This window comes from Phaethon aethereus (assembly GCF_964289735.1).
Source record: "Phaethon aethereus genome assembly, chromosome: 2".
In the NCBI taxonomy this organism is placed as follows: Eukaryota; Metazoa; Chordata; class Aves; order Phaethontiformes; family Phaethontidae; genus Phaethon; species Phaethon aethereus.
The window spans coordinates 132,888,505-132,905,562 of record NC_138582.1 but is presented as its reverse complement, the minus strand read 5'-3'; the positions used below and the strand labels follow the sequence as shown (position 1 = coordinate 132,905,562).

Here is a 17,058-nt window from a genome sequence, read left to right as displayed (position 1 = left end):
TTCAGGTTTGAAGTCTGAGGGCCTCTATAGAGTCTCAGGCTTCACTGAGCACATTGAAGATGTTAAAATGGCCTTTGATCGAGGTATGCCATTTTTTAATCTCATACAATTTTAATCTAAGCTTTCAGTTCTAGGACTTTTCAGTTCTTCCTGGGTTTATATAGGTACCATGGTAATTAAAGTTATATGTATATAAGCAGAAGTACAGAAAGCAACCTGTCTTTTCTGAGTTCTTAAATTAATCTGTAGTGCTTTTCATAATAAGAAATCATATTTCATAGTTGGAAGGAATAATTAAACAATAAGTAATGGTAGGCAGAAGGCTAAGTGCTCAGGGGACTGGATGATTGCTCAACCCAGCAGCACAGCCTAGGCACCTACTTCAGGTATGAGCCTAGATAGTACCAGGGGAAAGTTCTTAGTCCTATCTTTAGTAGGCTCAGTGCTTTACAATATGAGAATCATAGAATGGTTTGGATTGAAAGGGACCTTAAAGATCATTTAGTTCCAACCCCCCTGCCGTGGGCAGGGACACCTTCCACTAGACCAGGTTGCTCAAAGCCCCATCCAACCTGGCCTTGAACACTTCCAGGGATGGGGCATCCACAGCTTCTCTGGGCAACCTGTTGCAGTGCCTCACCACCCTCACAGTGAAGAATTTGTTCCTATATTTACCCTCTTTCAGTTTAAAGCCATTACCCCTTGTCCTATCACTACATGCCCTTGTAAAAATCTATCTAAGTTTGAGAACCAGGAAATCCAAGTGGGAAGTCATTCTGCCTGTAACCTTGTAGAAGGCACCACACCACTGTGCACGTGATTGATTGCATCTGCACAACAGGTGAGAGGAGCATTGGGGAGATTGGTTGTGCAGCATATTGAAAAACTAATAATTAAAACACCGCCTGATTACCATCCTACTAGCCCTTCTGAACTGATTGAGCTGATTACCTTGGTTCTGGTCATGCACACAAGTCTTTGCACACAGGACTAATTTTAAGTATATATGTAAGTGGGTGCAGAGTAGGGTCTTCATCAACAGAAAACATATTTTCAAGTATATTTAAGAAGTTACATATTCTTCTCCTTTTCCATAAATAGTGTTTTCCTTCCTACTTAATTTTTTCAGGTATTACCTCTGCCATGTTAGGGAATAGGCAGCCCAGTGATTGCAAGCCCATGGGGATGAGGCAGGTCCAGGTCAAGCCAGAAAGTCAACTCACAGGTCAGGCTACCAGAAGGATGAACAGGCCAGGCACAGGCATGGCCATGACCCAGCTGGAGACAGCTACCATGTCGCTCGGACAGGGACTGGGGCCCTGGGGGCCCACGGGCAGGAGGTGTGGGAGCTCCAGGGGAGGCTGGGCAGGGCCGGCAAGGTCTATGGTGGCACGTCTTTACACTTACTGCACCTGAATACTTTTTTGGTTTGAGACAGTTTGTCACACAGACATCACTGGCAAAAAAAGTCCAAGTATGAATTGCCAAAGTGACTATTTTCATGCTATACTGAAATAGCCTTTAAAAAATAGTACATGTTTTAAAATGTGTTGGATGCTGCGGTTGTGAACGTATGCATATACACACACAGGTCAGCCATCATTTGCGTGAGAGTCGCACAGTGATATGACTGCTGTCATAGGAAGGTACATGCTGCCCATGTGCCACATGAAGCTGTGCTACTGAGAGGGTCACAGTCCCCACAGGTCCCACTCTGGTCCCTGCAGGTAGATCTGGCCTGGCAAACCCTTTTGTTCTGCGTGTTAATTCTCCTCTAAGTGTGCCAACCTGAATGAAACCCAAAAGGAGAATCACAGGTTGAAGAGGGAAGAGTCTGAAGAAAGCAGATGGAAATATATGTCTGAGCATGACTTGAACACTGCTGCAGCTGCAGTTCCCTTTGCAAATGCTTCGAACTATTGGAACCAGTTCACTTTTACAGACAGCGTATCTTTTATTATTGCCTATACTCAGGGCATAATCTGGTGGCAATACACGCTTGAATTAGACCCACAGCAAGGAAAAAAGTGTGATTTTATTGGCAAAGAAGGCAGCACCTAGAAACAGGAACAGTGAGGTCACTAGCAGTATTGGATTTCCAAAGGGAAAAAAGCATGGATAAACATGGAAGCAGAGAAAGCAAGGACCGAATTTGCATACACAGGCTGTGGGGAAAACCATTGGGCATAAACTGATAAAAAGACGTGTCTTCATTTTCTTTTAACAATCTCATTAGGGAAAAGGGGTAAGAAGGGAAAGAGTGTTGCCATGAATAATGCTAAAAGCAGTGGAACAGTAAACAAAATCTTGTTATAAGAGCATGACTAGAGTATTGCTGAGACCAGAAACTGAGAACTTCACTTTCCAGTTTTGAAAATGTTTTCTCCCTGAACTGAGGTGGAAAAGGAGAAAGAGTTGGGGTTTTTTTTTGCAGGAAGGGGTTTAAAGAAAATAGATTTTTTTGTTCTGACTTGTGGGCTGTGCAGATAGAAGTTGGTTGTCAACTGGCAGAAGGTTGAATTGGCAAGATGCTTCCAACCTGACAGCTCAGGGCTTGCTTCTCTGTCAGATCCAAGTTTAGACAGACAGGGACCACACCCCCCCCGCCTTCTGCATCCCAGCCCTGCAGGTGGAAACATTGCTTTTCTGCTGCCCAGTTACCCCTGCTTAGCCCTAGAAGGCAGAACAGCAAGGAGTGGACTATCCCAGGGATGTGGAGTATCCCAGATCTCTGTCCCAGGTGACAGAGCTGGGAGAGAAGGGAGCTGAGAGGCAGGTGGCAGGTCTCACCTCCAGCAACGCGTGGATGGTTTTTGTTCAAATTTCTTTTTCTGCCCAGAAAGTGAAGTTGTGGGAATTTTCCACATTCATTATAGGAAATTAACATATTTTTTTCAAAAGTAAAAAAAAAGAAAATTTGGTTCTGAAATATAAAATGGAAAATTAGTGATCAGTTCTGTTTAATAGGTGTCGCAGCAGAAACAGCCATATCTGTGGCCACGTCACTCTCTCAGACATCTCTGGAGCACACTGCATAGCAGAAGGTAGATGTGTTTTAAAAGAGCTTGGGATAGTTACCTGTCAAAGGAGAAGCTGAGAGCAGGGGTATGAACCAGAGAAAAGAACTCTTTAATCTAATGGATAGTCCTGGCACGATACTAGAAGATGTACACTGGCCAGGAAGAAATTTAGTTTGACAATTTAAAGACCATTTTTTAACCATCTGAAGGTAAGGCTCTGAAACAACCTTCTAATAAGAGCAGGGATAAAAGCCTTAACTAATTTTAAAATGGAAGTTGAGGGGTTTACGAGAAGGGTTGGTGCCTGCAGTAGCAGAGCACTGCACTCTGGCATTACAGAGGTCCCTCCCCGCCCATCATTTCCGAGTCAGTCCCCAGGCATCTGGCTAGAATGCCAGTACGCTTTTGCATCTCTGGAAATACAGCTTTTAATAAATGGGTCTGAAAATAAACAAGCAAGAAGTTGTCCCATTTAATGCCCAGGACGCATCCTTCAAATAATGCCACCAAGTTTTCTGGTTTCACAAGTTCTTCGTCAAGCCACAGGAGCCAGAAGACGGTACGATCCAGGGGCGAGGTGCAGGGGCTGACCCGGCCACAGGGAACCTCTCCTGCTGATTTCATGTGCAGCTGAAGGGGCACAACGAAGAGAAGCCAGCCCTCTCACTGACTAATTCTGCCTTGCCAAAGGGACACTCACTTGTCGCTTCCAAAAAGTTATAGTGAGAACAGAAAAGCAAAGGCAGGTTTGAAAGTTAACAGCTCGGGAAAAGAGTTGTGACCACATAATATTATTTGGGCCCAAGGAAGCTGTAATACTTGGTTTTAAAACGGAGAGAAGTTGGTCCTCATCTGATGTAAACTAAGGCTCCCTTCCAAAGCCAGAGCAGTGTAAATACCCCTACTGTAAATTAGCTTTCGGCTCTCTGAGGCACTGACAATGTTCCATTTTTGTCATTTTTGTAATGAGAAGGAGAGGAATAATGTCGATTTATTTTATCTGGTGAATGTTGGTGCTGTAGAACGACAGTTGCTCTCTGTCAGCGTTGTTGAGTTGTGGCGTTGTGGCATCCAGAAAACCCTCATTGTGTGCTTTATCCACAGCGCTGCCATTGTCACCAGTGATTCTGTCCCCCCACTTGTTTGTATGACTGGCTGGTACAATACACTTGCTAAAAATATTACGCTGTTAAATATTACATGAGTACTTAGAGGCATCCTAACTCATACTCACACTCTTTTGCCAGTGTAACTGAAAACCTTTCAAATGCCAAATCCAAGAAAAACCACAGAAGCACATTAGCATGGCAAAGGTTGTGCAATAAAAACAAAGTGTTAAGGAAAAAGGAACCTAAGTAAAAATGCAATTCAGTATTCAGAAGGCATAACCGAGGCTTTAAGAATGTAATACTTATTCTATTTCATTCTCTAATAAACTATTGATACATTTCTATGGCATCCAAAGTCAGCTGAAACCTTTAAGGAACAGAATAAAGACTTTCTTTGTCTTGAGATATTCAAACTTCAACATAATGCAACAAAATATGCTGAGAGTCAAAGCAACATGGGAAGAGAAATGACGGGGCTTGGGGAGGATTAGGTTTGTAAAGTTGAAATGAACTGTATCTTTGTAAGGAAAATTTTTTTTAAAATATTTTATTAACATATGGCCACTGCAATGATGCTGAAAATACTAGTTACAATCTGAGGAAAGTTACTGTATTGTAGAATTAAAAAAATTATTGTGGTAATGCAGAAGGTACAATATAAAATAGATGTAGTTCATACACTATGCTACTTCAGAGTATCCCCTATGAAATATGTGTCCTGACTTTACCGAAAATGAATTAACTTTTCTTTCTTAATGCTTTGAATTTTAAGTGTGTTTAAATAAAAATACAGATCCAGGAATTTGGTGAGAATAAGTGCAGCCTGCCAAGGGCCTTCAATTGCTGAAACCGAAAGGGAAAACAAAATAGACAATCCAAAAACTACCAGTGGAAAATAAAAATCCGCCTTCCCCTACATACCCACTGCAGAAGTATATAGATACGTTATAACAGACATATAGTTACGCTCACTTTAAAATAATCTTCACTGCATTTCCAAGGAGTTTACATTTGTCTCTGAAGGGAAGAGAAAAATCTTTGACTCAGGAGTTAATGCATTTTTCCTACAATAAGCAAGTATGTAAATAAGAGGTATGTTTGAAGTACATTGTCGTTTGAAGTACCTCTAGCTGAAGTGCCCCTTTAAGGAAGCTTGCTGGGCTGCTTTGTAAAAGTACTAAATAAATAACACTTCCACTTAGTGTACTGGTGACCTGGATAATAGATGCAACCTTCTGCTTTGCCATATCTGTTCTGGTGCAGCTGCTGGCTCCTTGGAGGTGTCTGTTTTCAGTGGAGCATTTGGAGTGCTCAGTGTCCATCAATTAAATAGAGCTCTCCACACAAAGCTTTACAAGACTAATGCTACCGTGCCTGGAACGTGTGGATTAAACAAAAGATTGGGGCAGTGTAAACATCCTCCTAGGGCTTATTGATGCTGTATTAAATTAAATGCTGATGGATGTATTCAGACTGCTCAGCTGCATCAAGAAAGGCTGCTTGTTTTAAACACTTAAGCATATAATCTTCTCTTGATGAGAACATGTAGTGCTATTAGTCTTAATGAGATTTATGTGCATACATTGGACAGGACGTATCCCTTCAAGATAAATGCCGAAGGTTTGTATAAAATGTCTGCAATCAATATAAACTCTTTTACTCTGCTGTGAAAGCCTTTATCACCATCTTAGACGCCATGTATCAAGCACACCCACTCATCTGTCTGTATCAGGGCATGTCTACAAGCACTAGTTATTGCGAGACAAGCAAGGCGATGGCTTTACCGCATGTCGGCGCCTCGGTGGTAACAGCCCAAGCTTGTGCTTGCACCTCCTGGTAGATACAAGCAAACTCCTCTCCGTTGTTTGAGCAAGCACAACCTCGCATCGCCCTGCTCACTGTGTGGTCCTAATCTTCACCACCTCCTGCCAAGGAAGCGCTATTATCCTACTGGAAAGGCGGTGAATAAGGACTATGGGGTATAATTCATCTCCAAGAAACCTGAGGTAAAGCTGTGGATTAAATCCAGACAGCCTCAGCCCGTGCTGAGTCCTGCCCTGGCGTTCTACTGCAAGACCGCCAAGGACAGGGCCCAGGAGGGGAGGACAGCAGAATTTCTCAGTCTGGAGAAAAATGTGGGTATGAGGGTACTAGGTGGTACAGAACAGATGTAGTCACTTAAACTTGAAAAATAATAGTGATCCAGCCTCGCTGATAGTTCTTGTAACTTCATTTGCTGCAAGCCATGCATTGGTCAAGGGCTTGCCAGCAGCACTTGTAAATGTTAACTCATGTGATTAAAAGTGCTCCGTAACGCAGTTCTGACTAACTGTGTTATAATACGTGGCAAACAAGATGTATGTCATTTCAGTTGCATAATTCATCTATTTAGCTGTTCATCCATTACAAGTATCCATATTCATTTAACAAATTGCAATCCACATTTCAGAATAAATTGTATAGCTGAGTGCCATAGCATGTCTATTTAAATTCAAATCTTTTCTATTTAATAAATAAGTCAAATATGAAGACATTAGAGGACATACAGAAAATAAGGCGGCTTTCTTACTAGCTAATCGGTATAGATAGATTGGTGCAGGACTTACAAGATTTGGATGTTAACTCTGATTTTTCCTGCTGGTCTCCTGAGGGTCATTGGAAATTTATGTTATTTCTTTGTGCCTCTGTTTCCACAAGTGAAAATGAAAAAATGATTCATACTCCTGTGCATTGATCTGTGGATACAAAGTACAACAGCAGAACAAGTTATTAATAGCTTATTTTCAGTGAATCAATGACCCAAATTCAATAAATATATTATTAACATGATTTTTCATCCAATATTAAAACATTATGTGTGAGATGGTATACTGCAGATATTGTTGATGTAATCACCAGCCTCTTCAAAAGATGTAATAAATAAATTGCTTACTAAAAGATAAAGAAACTACCATTCTTCATTCATATACTGTAAAGTTGGCAGCAATATATTCTCATTTAAGCCTTCCAAATGCTTTCAGGTTGTTTTTTCTTGTCAAGTTGAACACAATAAATCTAAATTAGAAGCCTAGCCTTGCTTTAGTCAAAATTAGCCTGGTTTCAAAAAGATTTCTTCCTTCTCTTCTAGATGGTGACAAGGCTGATATTTCTGCCAGTATTTATCCAGACATAAACATCATTGCCGGAGCACTGAAGCTATACTTCAGAGACTTACCAATTCCGGTGATCACCTACGACACCTATTCCAAGTTCATAGAGGCAGCAAGTAAGTATTGCATAGTAATTTGCACCAACCTTTAATTACATTTCCCATCCATAAAGCTGTCCACGTTAAAGAAAAAGAAGAGACAGACAACAAATGGGAAGCAAGGGGTTGTTCTGTTCATTACTTCTCTGACACACCCTTCTTTCAGATTAAACTTTTGCCTGAATGTTATTGCAGATGGGACATCATGCAGATACACCATCGCAGGGCTGGTGTCACGGCCGCAGACACATGCAAGACTAGGTGATCCATGACGGGTCAGGGATGACTGAAGAGTGTGAGCCCTGAGGGTTGCTTTTCATTTCCCCACCATTTTCCCCATCTCCTATATTGTGGCCTCCTTTGGCAACAAATCTGCACCGCTGACAAACACGTCCCCTCCTTCAGTCGGTGAGGGATCGGAACAATGAGGCATGCCACAAACCACACCTGCCCCACAGTTCAGGTGCACACACTGTTCTTTAAGGTTCTACAGTATCTAACCCATGTCCAGATGGGAGGCATGTGCAGTTACCCCATGCCCAGAGCTGGCAGGTTTTGGGTGCACCCTACCAGAGAGGGAGGAGGACAGCAGCATTCAAGGCCATAATGTTGGCAGAGCGAGCTGAGATTTGCCTCAAATTCTGCTCTCTGGGGCACAGCCTTCCACATAATGATAGTCCCTAATGAAAACTCCGCAGTTGGATTGCTTCAAAATCAGATTATTAGGAAAAAAAGTCAAAGACCTGAGGTGTCTAAGAAGTAGCATGCTTTCTTCTTTAAAAAGTATTCTTAGTAATTTTGAAACAGCACCCAGTATATCAATAAGCAGCAGGAGTGGTCTGCCTGTGTGACACTGCTGCCTTCCCTTCCCCTCTGCCTTACCCCATCTTGCATTGCCCATGCAACCACAGATACTGCTCTCCTGCACTCTCTTCCTCCTTGGCAGAGAAATTATTCTTGCTCATCAGTTGTCCTATAAAGAACATGCCCAGAGGAAGCAGTTCCTATCATATCGATACACCAACCTCTTAAAAGCAGGACAGAAAGATTCTTACTCTTCTAAAATTTCAAGCTTCTGGTGACATTTGTATGGAAAGTCATGCAGCAAATTTAACTCTGACTCAGTTCACAGCTTAGGAATCCATACTTTTCATGTAAAATACATGTAAATCCTGCTCAGATTTTTAGAGAGATTGCCAAATGAGCACTGATGCCTACATATTTAAAGATGTTCAGAAATCTTTGTTTATGTAATTCCATCTCATTTCAATCTCTAGCTAAACTTGTATATTCAAACACAGTCTCTAAAGCATATACCCACACTCCCATCTGGTGTTGAAGGCTAATGGAAGTAATCTTACATAAGATTTTTAAAAGTCCGTTCTGGGCAGAGTATTATGAAGCACCTAATGAAACTCGAATACTGTACCTATACAGGTTTGTAGACAAGAGCTACAGACCATAGAGATGATTGTTGGGTGGTCTTTGTTGCTGATTTCTTTGTAAAGCCTTTTTTTTTTTTTTGGGAGTTATGTAGAAGTTGCTGATAAGCTCCATGTTTATGAGTTTAATATTTATCCCTCCAAGCGCAGTCAATGGCTTGTAAATGACTCCATAATAATAACTTAGCTTCCTAGTGTTAACACCTCTATTGGTGTTTACAAATGGAAAGCCCTATTAACATGGATCCTGTTTGGTGTTTTTACAGAAATCTCCAATCCTGATGAACGACTAGAAGCAATACATGAAGTGTTGATGTTACTCCCTGCTGCTCACTACGAGACACTCAGATACCTAATGATTCATCTCAAAAAGTGAGTTAATTGGCATGTAGGGTAATTCTTGAAGAGCTGAACAATCTTCTGCTTTGAAAGAGAGATATTACTGAAAGTACCAATAAAGTTTCCTTTAGGCACTGCTACTAAAACGACATTACAAATAAACAGGCAAGCTATGCTTATAAGCTATGCACACGTATAGCACAGATCCTTCTGCTGGCAGATCGTTGCAAACCTTTGAAGAGTTAATTGAGATCTGTCACGCTTCTCTGAGGCAGATAATACCTGAAAAATACTGGAATGGTAGGTACTTCAGAGATGTGCTGCAGTAAGTCACTTGATCACGCTTTGCTTCTGCCTCCCCTTACCTCCTGACTTGTCGTCTTGAAGGATAACCCTAAAAGGCAAGAGCTGTCTCTTACGAGTTATTTGCTCACATCACAGTTAAGCCAAGAATCAAGCAGGACCTATTTTTATATGACTTAGTAAAAGCAATACAGGCCCTTACCAGTTATCTCTCTTTTGGTTTTAAACACACTCTGCCTCGTTTGCTTTCCAAAGCTGCTTCAGGCTTACATAAGGCTTCATAAGGCATACAAAATTTTCAAAAGTGCCCAAATTTCATTTTTGAAAGTGACTTGTACTGCCAAGTTTTCCAGGGTTTCACCTAGATACCTAGGAAAATTATGAAGTGCTACAAAGAGGGTCCCTCACTTTCACAAATTTCAAGCAAAACTTTTTCAAAACCACGCTAACTCCACTTTGCTACTTTGGGTATTTACATGCCTCAGGAAGTCTTCTTTGTAAGTTTTTAAAAACTGAACCTGAGTAAAGACTGGTACTGTCATCTCAAAGCAGGCCTTCATTGAAGGATATATTGCCCAAGACGTCCATTTTCTCTGGTTAAAGTTTATGGTGCTGCTTGGAAACAACAGCAAAGGGGATTATGGAGGAATAAAACTAACCTCTCATACAGCAAGTCTCTGATCTTTTCTTAGTTGTCCCACTACTTGCAACACAGTTGCAAATTTGGAGTACTTTCTGGGTTTGATCTGCACTATTCTGCACCTTTAATGCCAACTCTAAAAGAGAAAGACCTCAACGCACATAAAATTGCATCGGAGAGCTTGTGTGAAGTGCATTTCATGCTCAATCGGGTTTTCATTATGCAGAGACTTTTCCTCATTTTCAATCGGCTCAGGTCATTACAACTGAGTAATTTTTCCTTTCGATGAGACATTACCTGGGCAGGCAGGAGCTTCTTCAGACTCTGCAGAAATGAGATGTGCAAACTCCCACCCTTGGCAGCACATATGCGTGGACAACCATGTTGGCTTTTAAGAAGGCTCGTGAAGGCTGCAGACAAGCCAGGGATCTGCGTACAGAATCAGTACTTTCATCTCCCAGCAGCAACTTTTTAATAGCCAAGTATTGACTTGCCTTCCTTCTTTTCCATGAACTGCAGTACAGGCTTCGGTTCAGCTGTTGAGCTGAACTACTGATGAGACAAAAATAGTCCAAACTATTTGGATATAGCTTTCAAGATTTCTCTTGAAAGAGAAGATCAAGCTTTCTCTCTCAAATACCTGCAAGTCACACAATGAATTTCCTCTCCTTTCCCAAATTGTAGCTTAAAGCGTCTGCACGGAAATGAAGCACATGTCAGTTCCTATGGCAGATCTGTCAGAAAGATCTGAACACAAGAGGGAAGGGTCCTTTAGGTTCAGACTGTGCTCTTCTGTAGGTTAAACATAGGGTCCCAACTCCAGCCCCACAGGGCTCTTCCTGCACAGAGAAAACATGCACCGATGTCAAGGAGTCTCTGTAAAGACCGGAGGATCACAGCCTCTACACCAGCGCTATTTCTCAACAGAAAAGAAAGTGCACTGAGTTGTTGTTAAAAGCACAGGAAAATCCAGCGGAGGACAATGTAGGCAATGAAAAATGAGTTTGTCGGTCAGTTAATTAATTGTTTTCTGCAGTTACCTTTCTGATAACTTTTTTGCTCAAAACTGAAGGAAATACAATGGCGTGAGCAGTCCCCCCTGTGGCGAAATACGTACAACTCCATCCACGCTGACACCGCGGTGAAGCTGTGAACCTTCTCTGTGTTCACCCCAGGCCATGCAGCAAGCCCCACGCTCCTGCGCAGAGGTGCTAGTAAGACGTGTGCGGCACCGCACAGCTGTTAACACCTCTGCTGCAGACAGCCACAGAGGGAACGCAGAGTCTTACGCCTACGCTTGCACAGAGGCGGCTTGGGCTGGGCAGCCTTGGTTCGTCTTTTCCCCTTGCAAAGCACAGCTAACGTATCTGGGCTAGAAGATGGTGACGTATCTGTGGGTAAGGGCACTAACAGATTTCTGTCCTGAAAGTGAAGAGGAACAGTGTTTTTGTGTGGCAGAGCCACTCTTTGCAGCGAGCTGAGAGCAGAAGCAAAACCAAGTCATATAAGGACCTTGCAAACAAGGGAAGACCAGATTACTTCTGGTTTCAGCCTTTTTGTGCTCCCCTGATGGCGTGAGTGAATCCACTGCCTACCTGCTGCCCAGCTGGGAATTGCCATGGCCAAGGGCAGTCTCGGCTCTTGCCAGGAGAGCTGGCTCCAAAACCAGATGTGCTCCACCCTGGGAGAGGAGTTGTGTGTAGAGGAGATCTGAAACTTCACCCAGTGCTCTGTGTAGTACCGGCAAGCGTCTGGTCCATAGGGACTGTGATCGATCAAGGGACCACGTTTGTCTCCACGCTGCAATGCAAGAGCACCCTCAGGACCGAACTCAAACGCCAAACGCTTGCTCGGACAACACTGATGTGATCCAGCGCTGTTACCTGGAGAGGAACCCTGAGCACATCTTGCATTTTCCAGAATGCCTAAAGGATGATCACTTTGCATCCTTGGCAGTCTGTGTTTGCTCCAGCCACATGTAGCCTACATTTTTTTATATTTACGTTATATGACCCATGTCAGGGAACAAAACAGCCCGGATTACTTCCTAGAAGGGCTTCTTTCTGTTCTCTGTCAAGGATAGATGGCATTTGTAGCAGTCCGACCTCAGCAGGTCGCCTCTCTGGACTGCTCTAGGTTTCAGCCTACTCCTAAAGTATAACAAGTAATCGGAATCACTCAAAAGTGTAACAAGTAATCGGAATCACTCAGCTGTTGGTTGGCCTGAGGCAGCCAGCCAGGCAGAAATGCGTGAGCGGATGGGCTCCTGCAGGCTGGAAGCATGGAGGTCACTGGTAATCTGGGTTCATATTCTTGAAGCACATCTGCAGCTCCGGTACAACACGCCAGAGAACTGTAGTTACTGTAGAGTAGAGGACTGCTCCAGACACCATCATTTAAACCGTGATTATGATTTTCAAAAACGCAATCGCCACTAATTCTTATAGCCTAGCAGATAGCCATATGGGAAAAATCACTTAAGAGTTGCAGGAGGGGTATTTAAAGGCATTGAAAATCACAGCCCTACTGTAACTGCATCGTACTTGCTGTGGAAACAGTTACTATATTGTAAAGTAAGTAAAAGTGAAAAAGCGAAAGTAAAAATTGTTACTGAAAAATGCCATTATCTACCAATGGTTGATGTGAAGCGGGACTACAGATGACGATGCATATATTCTTTTATTCTGGGAAGTAAACAACTACTTACTTTTTTCTTTTTTTGTTTTGTTTTGGGTTTTTTTTCTCTTTTAGGGTTACCTTGCATGAAAAGGAGAATTTTATGAATGCTGAAAACCTGGGAATAGTGTTTGGGCCTACTTTAATGAGACCTCCAGAGGACAGTACCCTTGCTACCCTGAACGACATGCGGTACCAGAAGTTAATTGTGCAGATTTTAATAGAAAATGAAGATGTTCTCTTTTAGACATAGAGAGGCATATCTTCAAAGCCATTTGCTTTCAAATAATTAGTTTGAAGGAAAAACAACATTTCTTTAAATTTTTTTAAACATAAAGGAAGAGTTCCTTGACTGCACTTCAACTTCTGCAAAGTTGCAGATGGATGCCAAAATGTTTAGGGAAAGCCTATGTCTCATAGACATATGCCTTTTTGTAGAAGGGAAAAAAAAGGTCAGAAAAAATCCTCTTACCTTGTATCTTTTGCCTTGCCTCAGATGTATATTTGTTTTGAGAAGTTGCAGACAATTTTATTGTTAACTTATTAAGAAACACAAAACATATTTTAATATGGCTAGAGAAGCAAAAAGGTACTTAATCACTGTTACTTGTATACGCCTATACATTGCCCTCTCCATGAGACATAATTATATATGTCAGTTGTGAAACAGAACCTATATTATAAAGATATTTTTACTTTACCTTGCTGAAAGAATGGCATTTTATTTTAACAAACTATAAATCAATGCAGTGCATTGATTATTTCCCATGTAATTCTTTCCTGCATTTTTGCTATGATATATTGAAAACAATTACCACTAATGCAGTATTATCCTGACATACCTCTTTCATTGCAAGTGTTTTAAAGAATTCTTTTCTTGTGTGTATTCCAGCTTTCCTTAGGTTTCTTTGCATTTAGGCACTGCACCCTAAGATTGTACACTTTTAGCCATTTGGTATTTCCCAAAATATATAGTATTTTATCTTCTTTTTTTTTTACTCCCTTATAAAATATGGTATTGAGAATTTTTCAAAAGCCCTGGAGCTAGTATCAGTTTCACGTGCCAGATTTTTCTTGGATCACAGTGATATGTAAGTTAAGTGATGCTGGGACACAGGATATTTTCTGGCCTTGTTGAAAAGTTAGCACTTTTTTAGGTTAATTATGAAGGATTTGGTTTTCCTGTAAAAATCAAGTTATGTTTTGTCATGTTTCTGTATTTATAAACGTACAGTAAATCTGCTTAAAATGTAGGTATTTATCTTGAATGTGTTTCCTGATGGTTTGTTAAAAAAAAAAAAAAAAAGAAAGAATGTGTAGGAAATGTGGGATTTGGTAAATTTAATTATTACCAAATTTTAATATTTTTCTCCCCGTCACAAACATTGACCTACAGAGTTCATAGTCTAACTGCAACTTATTCCTAATATTAAAACTGTTTCTCAGCATGAGATGGTTCTGGAAGCATAGAAATTCAACATACTTTACTACCAAACTCAATTTTCAATACAAAAAGAAAATGTAATAATCCCTCATCTTGATCATTTGTATCATATACTTGGTAACTCAGTGATGCAGTTTCCTGAATTATTTCAGGGAGCACATGTTTCTATTCAAATTGAAAAATACGTGTAACTATGATAATGAAGGGAGGTGGAGGGTATGGCTGTAAATTTGTCGTCTTCTAGAGAAATAACTAAGGGCTAGATAGATTAACCCAGATTGCAGAGCAAATGCTAAATAGTCTGAGTTCCCAATACTTTCATTGATCCTCCTGCCTTGTACAGGACTATTTGTTGTAGGTTATGTACTACTTAATACTGTCATAAAAATGATCTGGAAATGGTTTTATTTTGTGAAGTGAAATATGCTTTGTAATTTATGATAGTGTAAATGGAAGGAAAAATCCCATTAAATGTGTTAAAAAGTTCTGGTGTCTGTCACTCTGACCACATGGCAGGCTGCCAAATGAAAATCAATTGCTAATTACCATCCTGACATTGCTGGAAACTTTCCTACTTGGAAAACTTAGAACAGTTTTACTGAATGTCAGCAGCTTTAGATTGGCACTTGGATGCCCATACTAGCACAGCCAAGCCTATGCACACATTTATTTCCTACAACCACCCTGAACCACCCCTGTGTAAAAGTTCAAGCAAGCAATGAATCGCAATATCAATCCAATCAATATCCAAGAATCAGTGTCATCGGAGCACTTTTCCACTCCGTTGAATGCAGCCATTTGACTAACAATGATACTCTTTATTTTTTTTCTGGTCAGTTCAGTAATGAGTTATTTTTTTAAGGCAAGAACAGTATTTCAGTACCCTTTTTTATTTTTGCAGGAAGACAAACAAGCCATTCTACTTCTGCTTCTCTCTTTCCCTTTACCATGAGCAAATTGGTAGCTTTGACATGTCTCACAATCTGGGGTCTTCAACACATGCCCCATCCTAAGGATTCAAAGACAGTACAAAGCAGGGTGTTTAGAAATACCCATGCATAGTGTCTTTGGAGAGCAGAAGTTTCTAACCTATTGGACAGATGGAAGAGTATGATTCTGCATCTTCAAACACAAAGCCGGCCAGCAGGAGTAGGGAAGTGATTGTACCCCTGTACCTGGCACTGGTGAGGCCACACCTCGAATGCTGTGTTCAGTTTTGGGCCCCTCACCACAAGAAGGACATTGAGGTGCTGGAGCGTGTCCAAAGAGCAACGAAGCTGGTGAAGGGTCTGGAGCACAAGTCTTACGAGCAGCGGCTGAGGGAACTGGGGCTGTTCAGTCTGGAGGAGACTGAGGGGAGACCTTATCGCTCTCTACAACTACCTGAAAGGAGGTTGTAGCAAGGTGGGTGTTGGCCTCTTCTCCCAAGTAACCAGCGATAGGACGAGAGGAAATGGCTTCAAGTTGCGCCAGGGGAGGTTTAGATTGGATATTAGGAAAAATTTCTTCACTGAGAGAGTGGTCAAGCGTTGGAACAGGCTGCCCAGGCAAGTGATGGAGTCACCATCACTGGAAGTGTTCAAAAAACGTGTAGATGTGGCATTTCAGGATACAGTTTAGTGGGCATGATGGTTTTGGGTTGATGGTTGGACTTGATGATCTTAAAGGTCTTTTCCAACCTTTACGATTTTGTGATTCTATGATGAATACCTAATGAATTGTCCATGTTTGTCTCAGCTAACCAATGGCCATCATCCTCAGGGGCATACTGAGTGTGGAAGTAAAAGGACCCTGTTCCCTCCATGCTTCATTAGTGCTGCACACACTTCATCTCTTATGTCAGACTTACTGTCGCCATCACTGCTGCACCTAGGGCTGAGCAGCACCTCTGAGATCTGATCATCTCTTTTTCCAAATTCACGACTCAGGGAAATAAACAGCCAGCAGACTTTTCTCTGCAAAACTGACTGCTAAAGCAGAAGACAAAGCATGTATCTTTCTAATGCAAGCCTATACTCCGGTACATAGAAAAAATGTGTCTGACTGGATCTCCCCTTTGCTTCAAAGCATTCAGCAGAGCGTGATGACACATCTCATATGAAACACTACTAGAAAGTAGCAGGAGTCATTTGAAAGATGCTTCAGAAGTCTGTGTTTGAGCTGATGTAACTTCCCTGCTAGGTCATTTTGTCTTGAGTGGAACACAGCTCTGCTCCTCTGGAAGCAGGTGAGATACATGTGTCCAACTGCACTGGGAGCCTGCCTGCAGCTGGATGTTGGGCAGGAACCTTGTTCCCCTCCAGCTACTGGAGAAGGCCTTTGGTGGTGTGCTCTGAGTGCAGCAGCAGTCTCCTGCTGCCTGCATCGCCCTGTGCTTCCCATCTGCCATTCAGCTAGCCCCATCTTCTGGTGTGATGGCTGCAACTCTGTACCCCCTTACAGCTGGTTCTTGGAGCTGCCAGGATGAGACAACTTGCCTCCCATAAAGCAGAAGTGTCTTAGCCTCGCCACGTAAAACATTACGTGCAGTTAATGGTTTGTAAGGTAGTAACTTCCCTAAGTGCTGTGGAACAGCTGAAATCTCTCCTTTATACCTCCATCTTTGAGAGACTCATTGTTGCCAGGTTTGAATATTTCGAGCCTGCCGGGGCAACTGAGCGAAGGAATGGTTTCCTGAGAACACCGTGCTGGAGACGAGGCAGCATGTGGTGTCTCTGACTCCGAAGCACACGGAGTGTGCTGAAAGCCAGCTGGCAGGCAAGACTGAACGGGGAACTACTGAAGGGTTTCTTCAACGGAGACACTGATTTGGGGCTCCTCTACCCAGAGACCCGTTGT

At 42.0% G+C, this 17,058-nt stretch overlaps 1 protein-coding gene across 1 annotated transcript in view; it reads left to right on the top strand.

The window, feature by feature from the left end:
* Nucleotides 1–13,308, top strand: part of CHN2 (chimerin 2) — a gene marked incomplete at its 5' end in the record, with an annotated part of 163,468 nt that extends 150,160 nt beyond the window's left edge. Inside the window, 4 exon segments of the mRNA XM_081996287.1 lie at nucleotides 6–83; nucleotides 7,257–7,394; nucleotides 9,085–9,190; nucleotides 12,852–13,308. Coding sequence (XP_081852413.1) covers nucleotides 6–83; nucleotides 7,257–7,394; nucleotides 9,085–9,190; nucleotides 12,852–13,023 — 494 coding nt within the window. The 3' untranslated portion in view covers nucleotides 13,024–13,308.
* Between the last annotated feature and the right edge of the window lie 3,750 nt (nucleotides 13,309–17,058).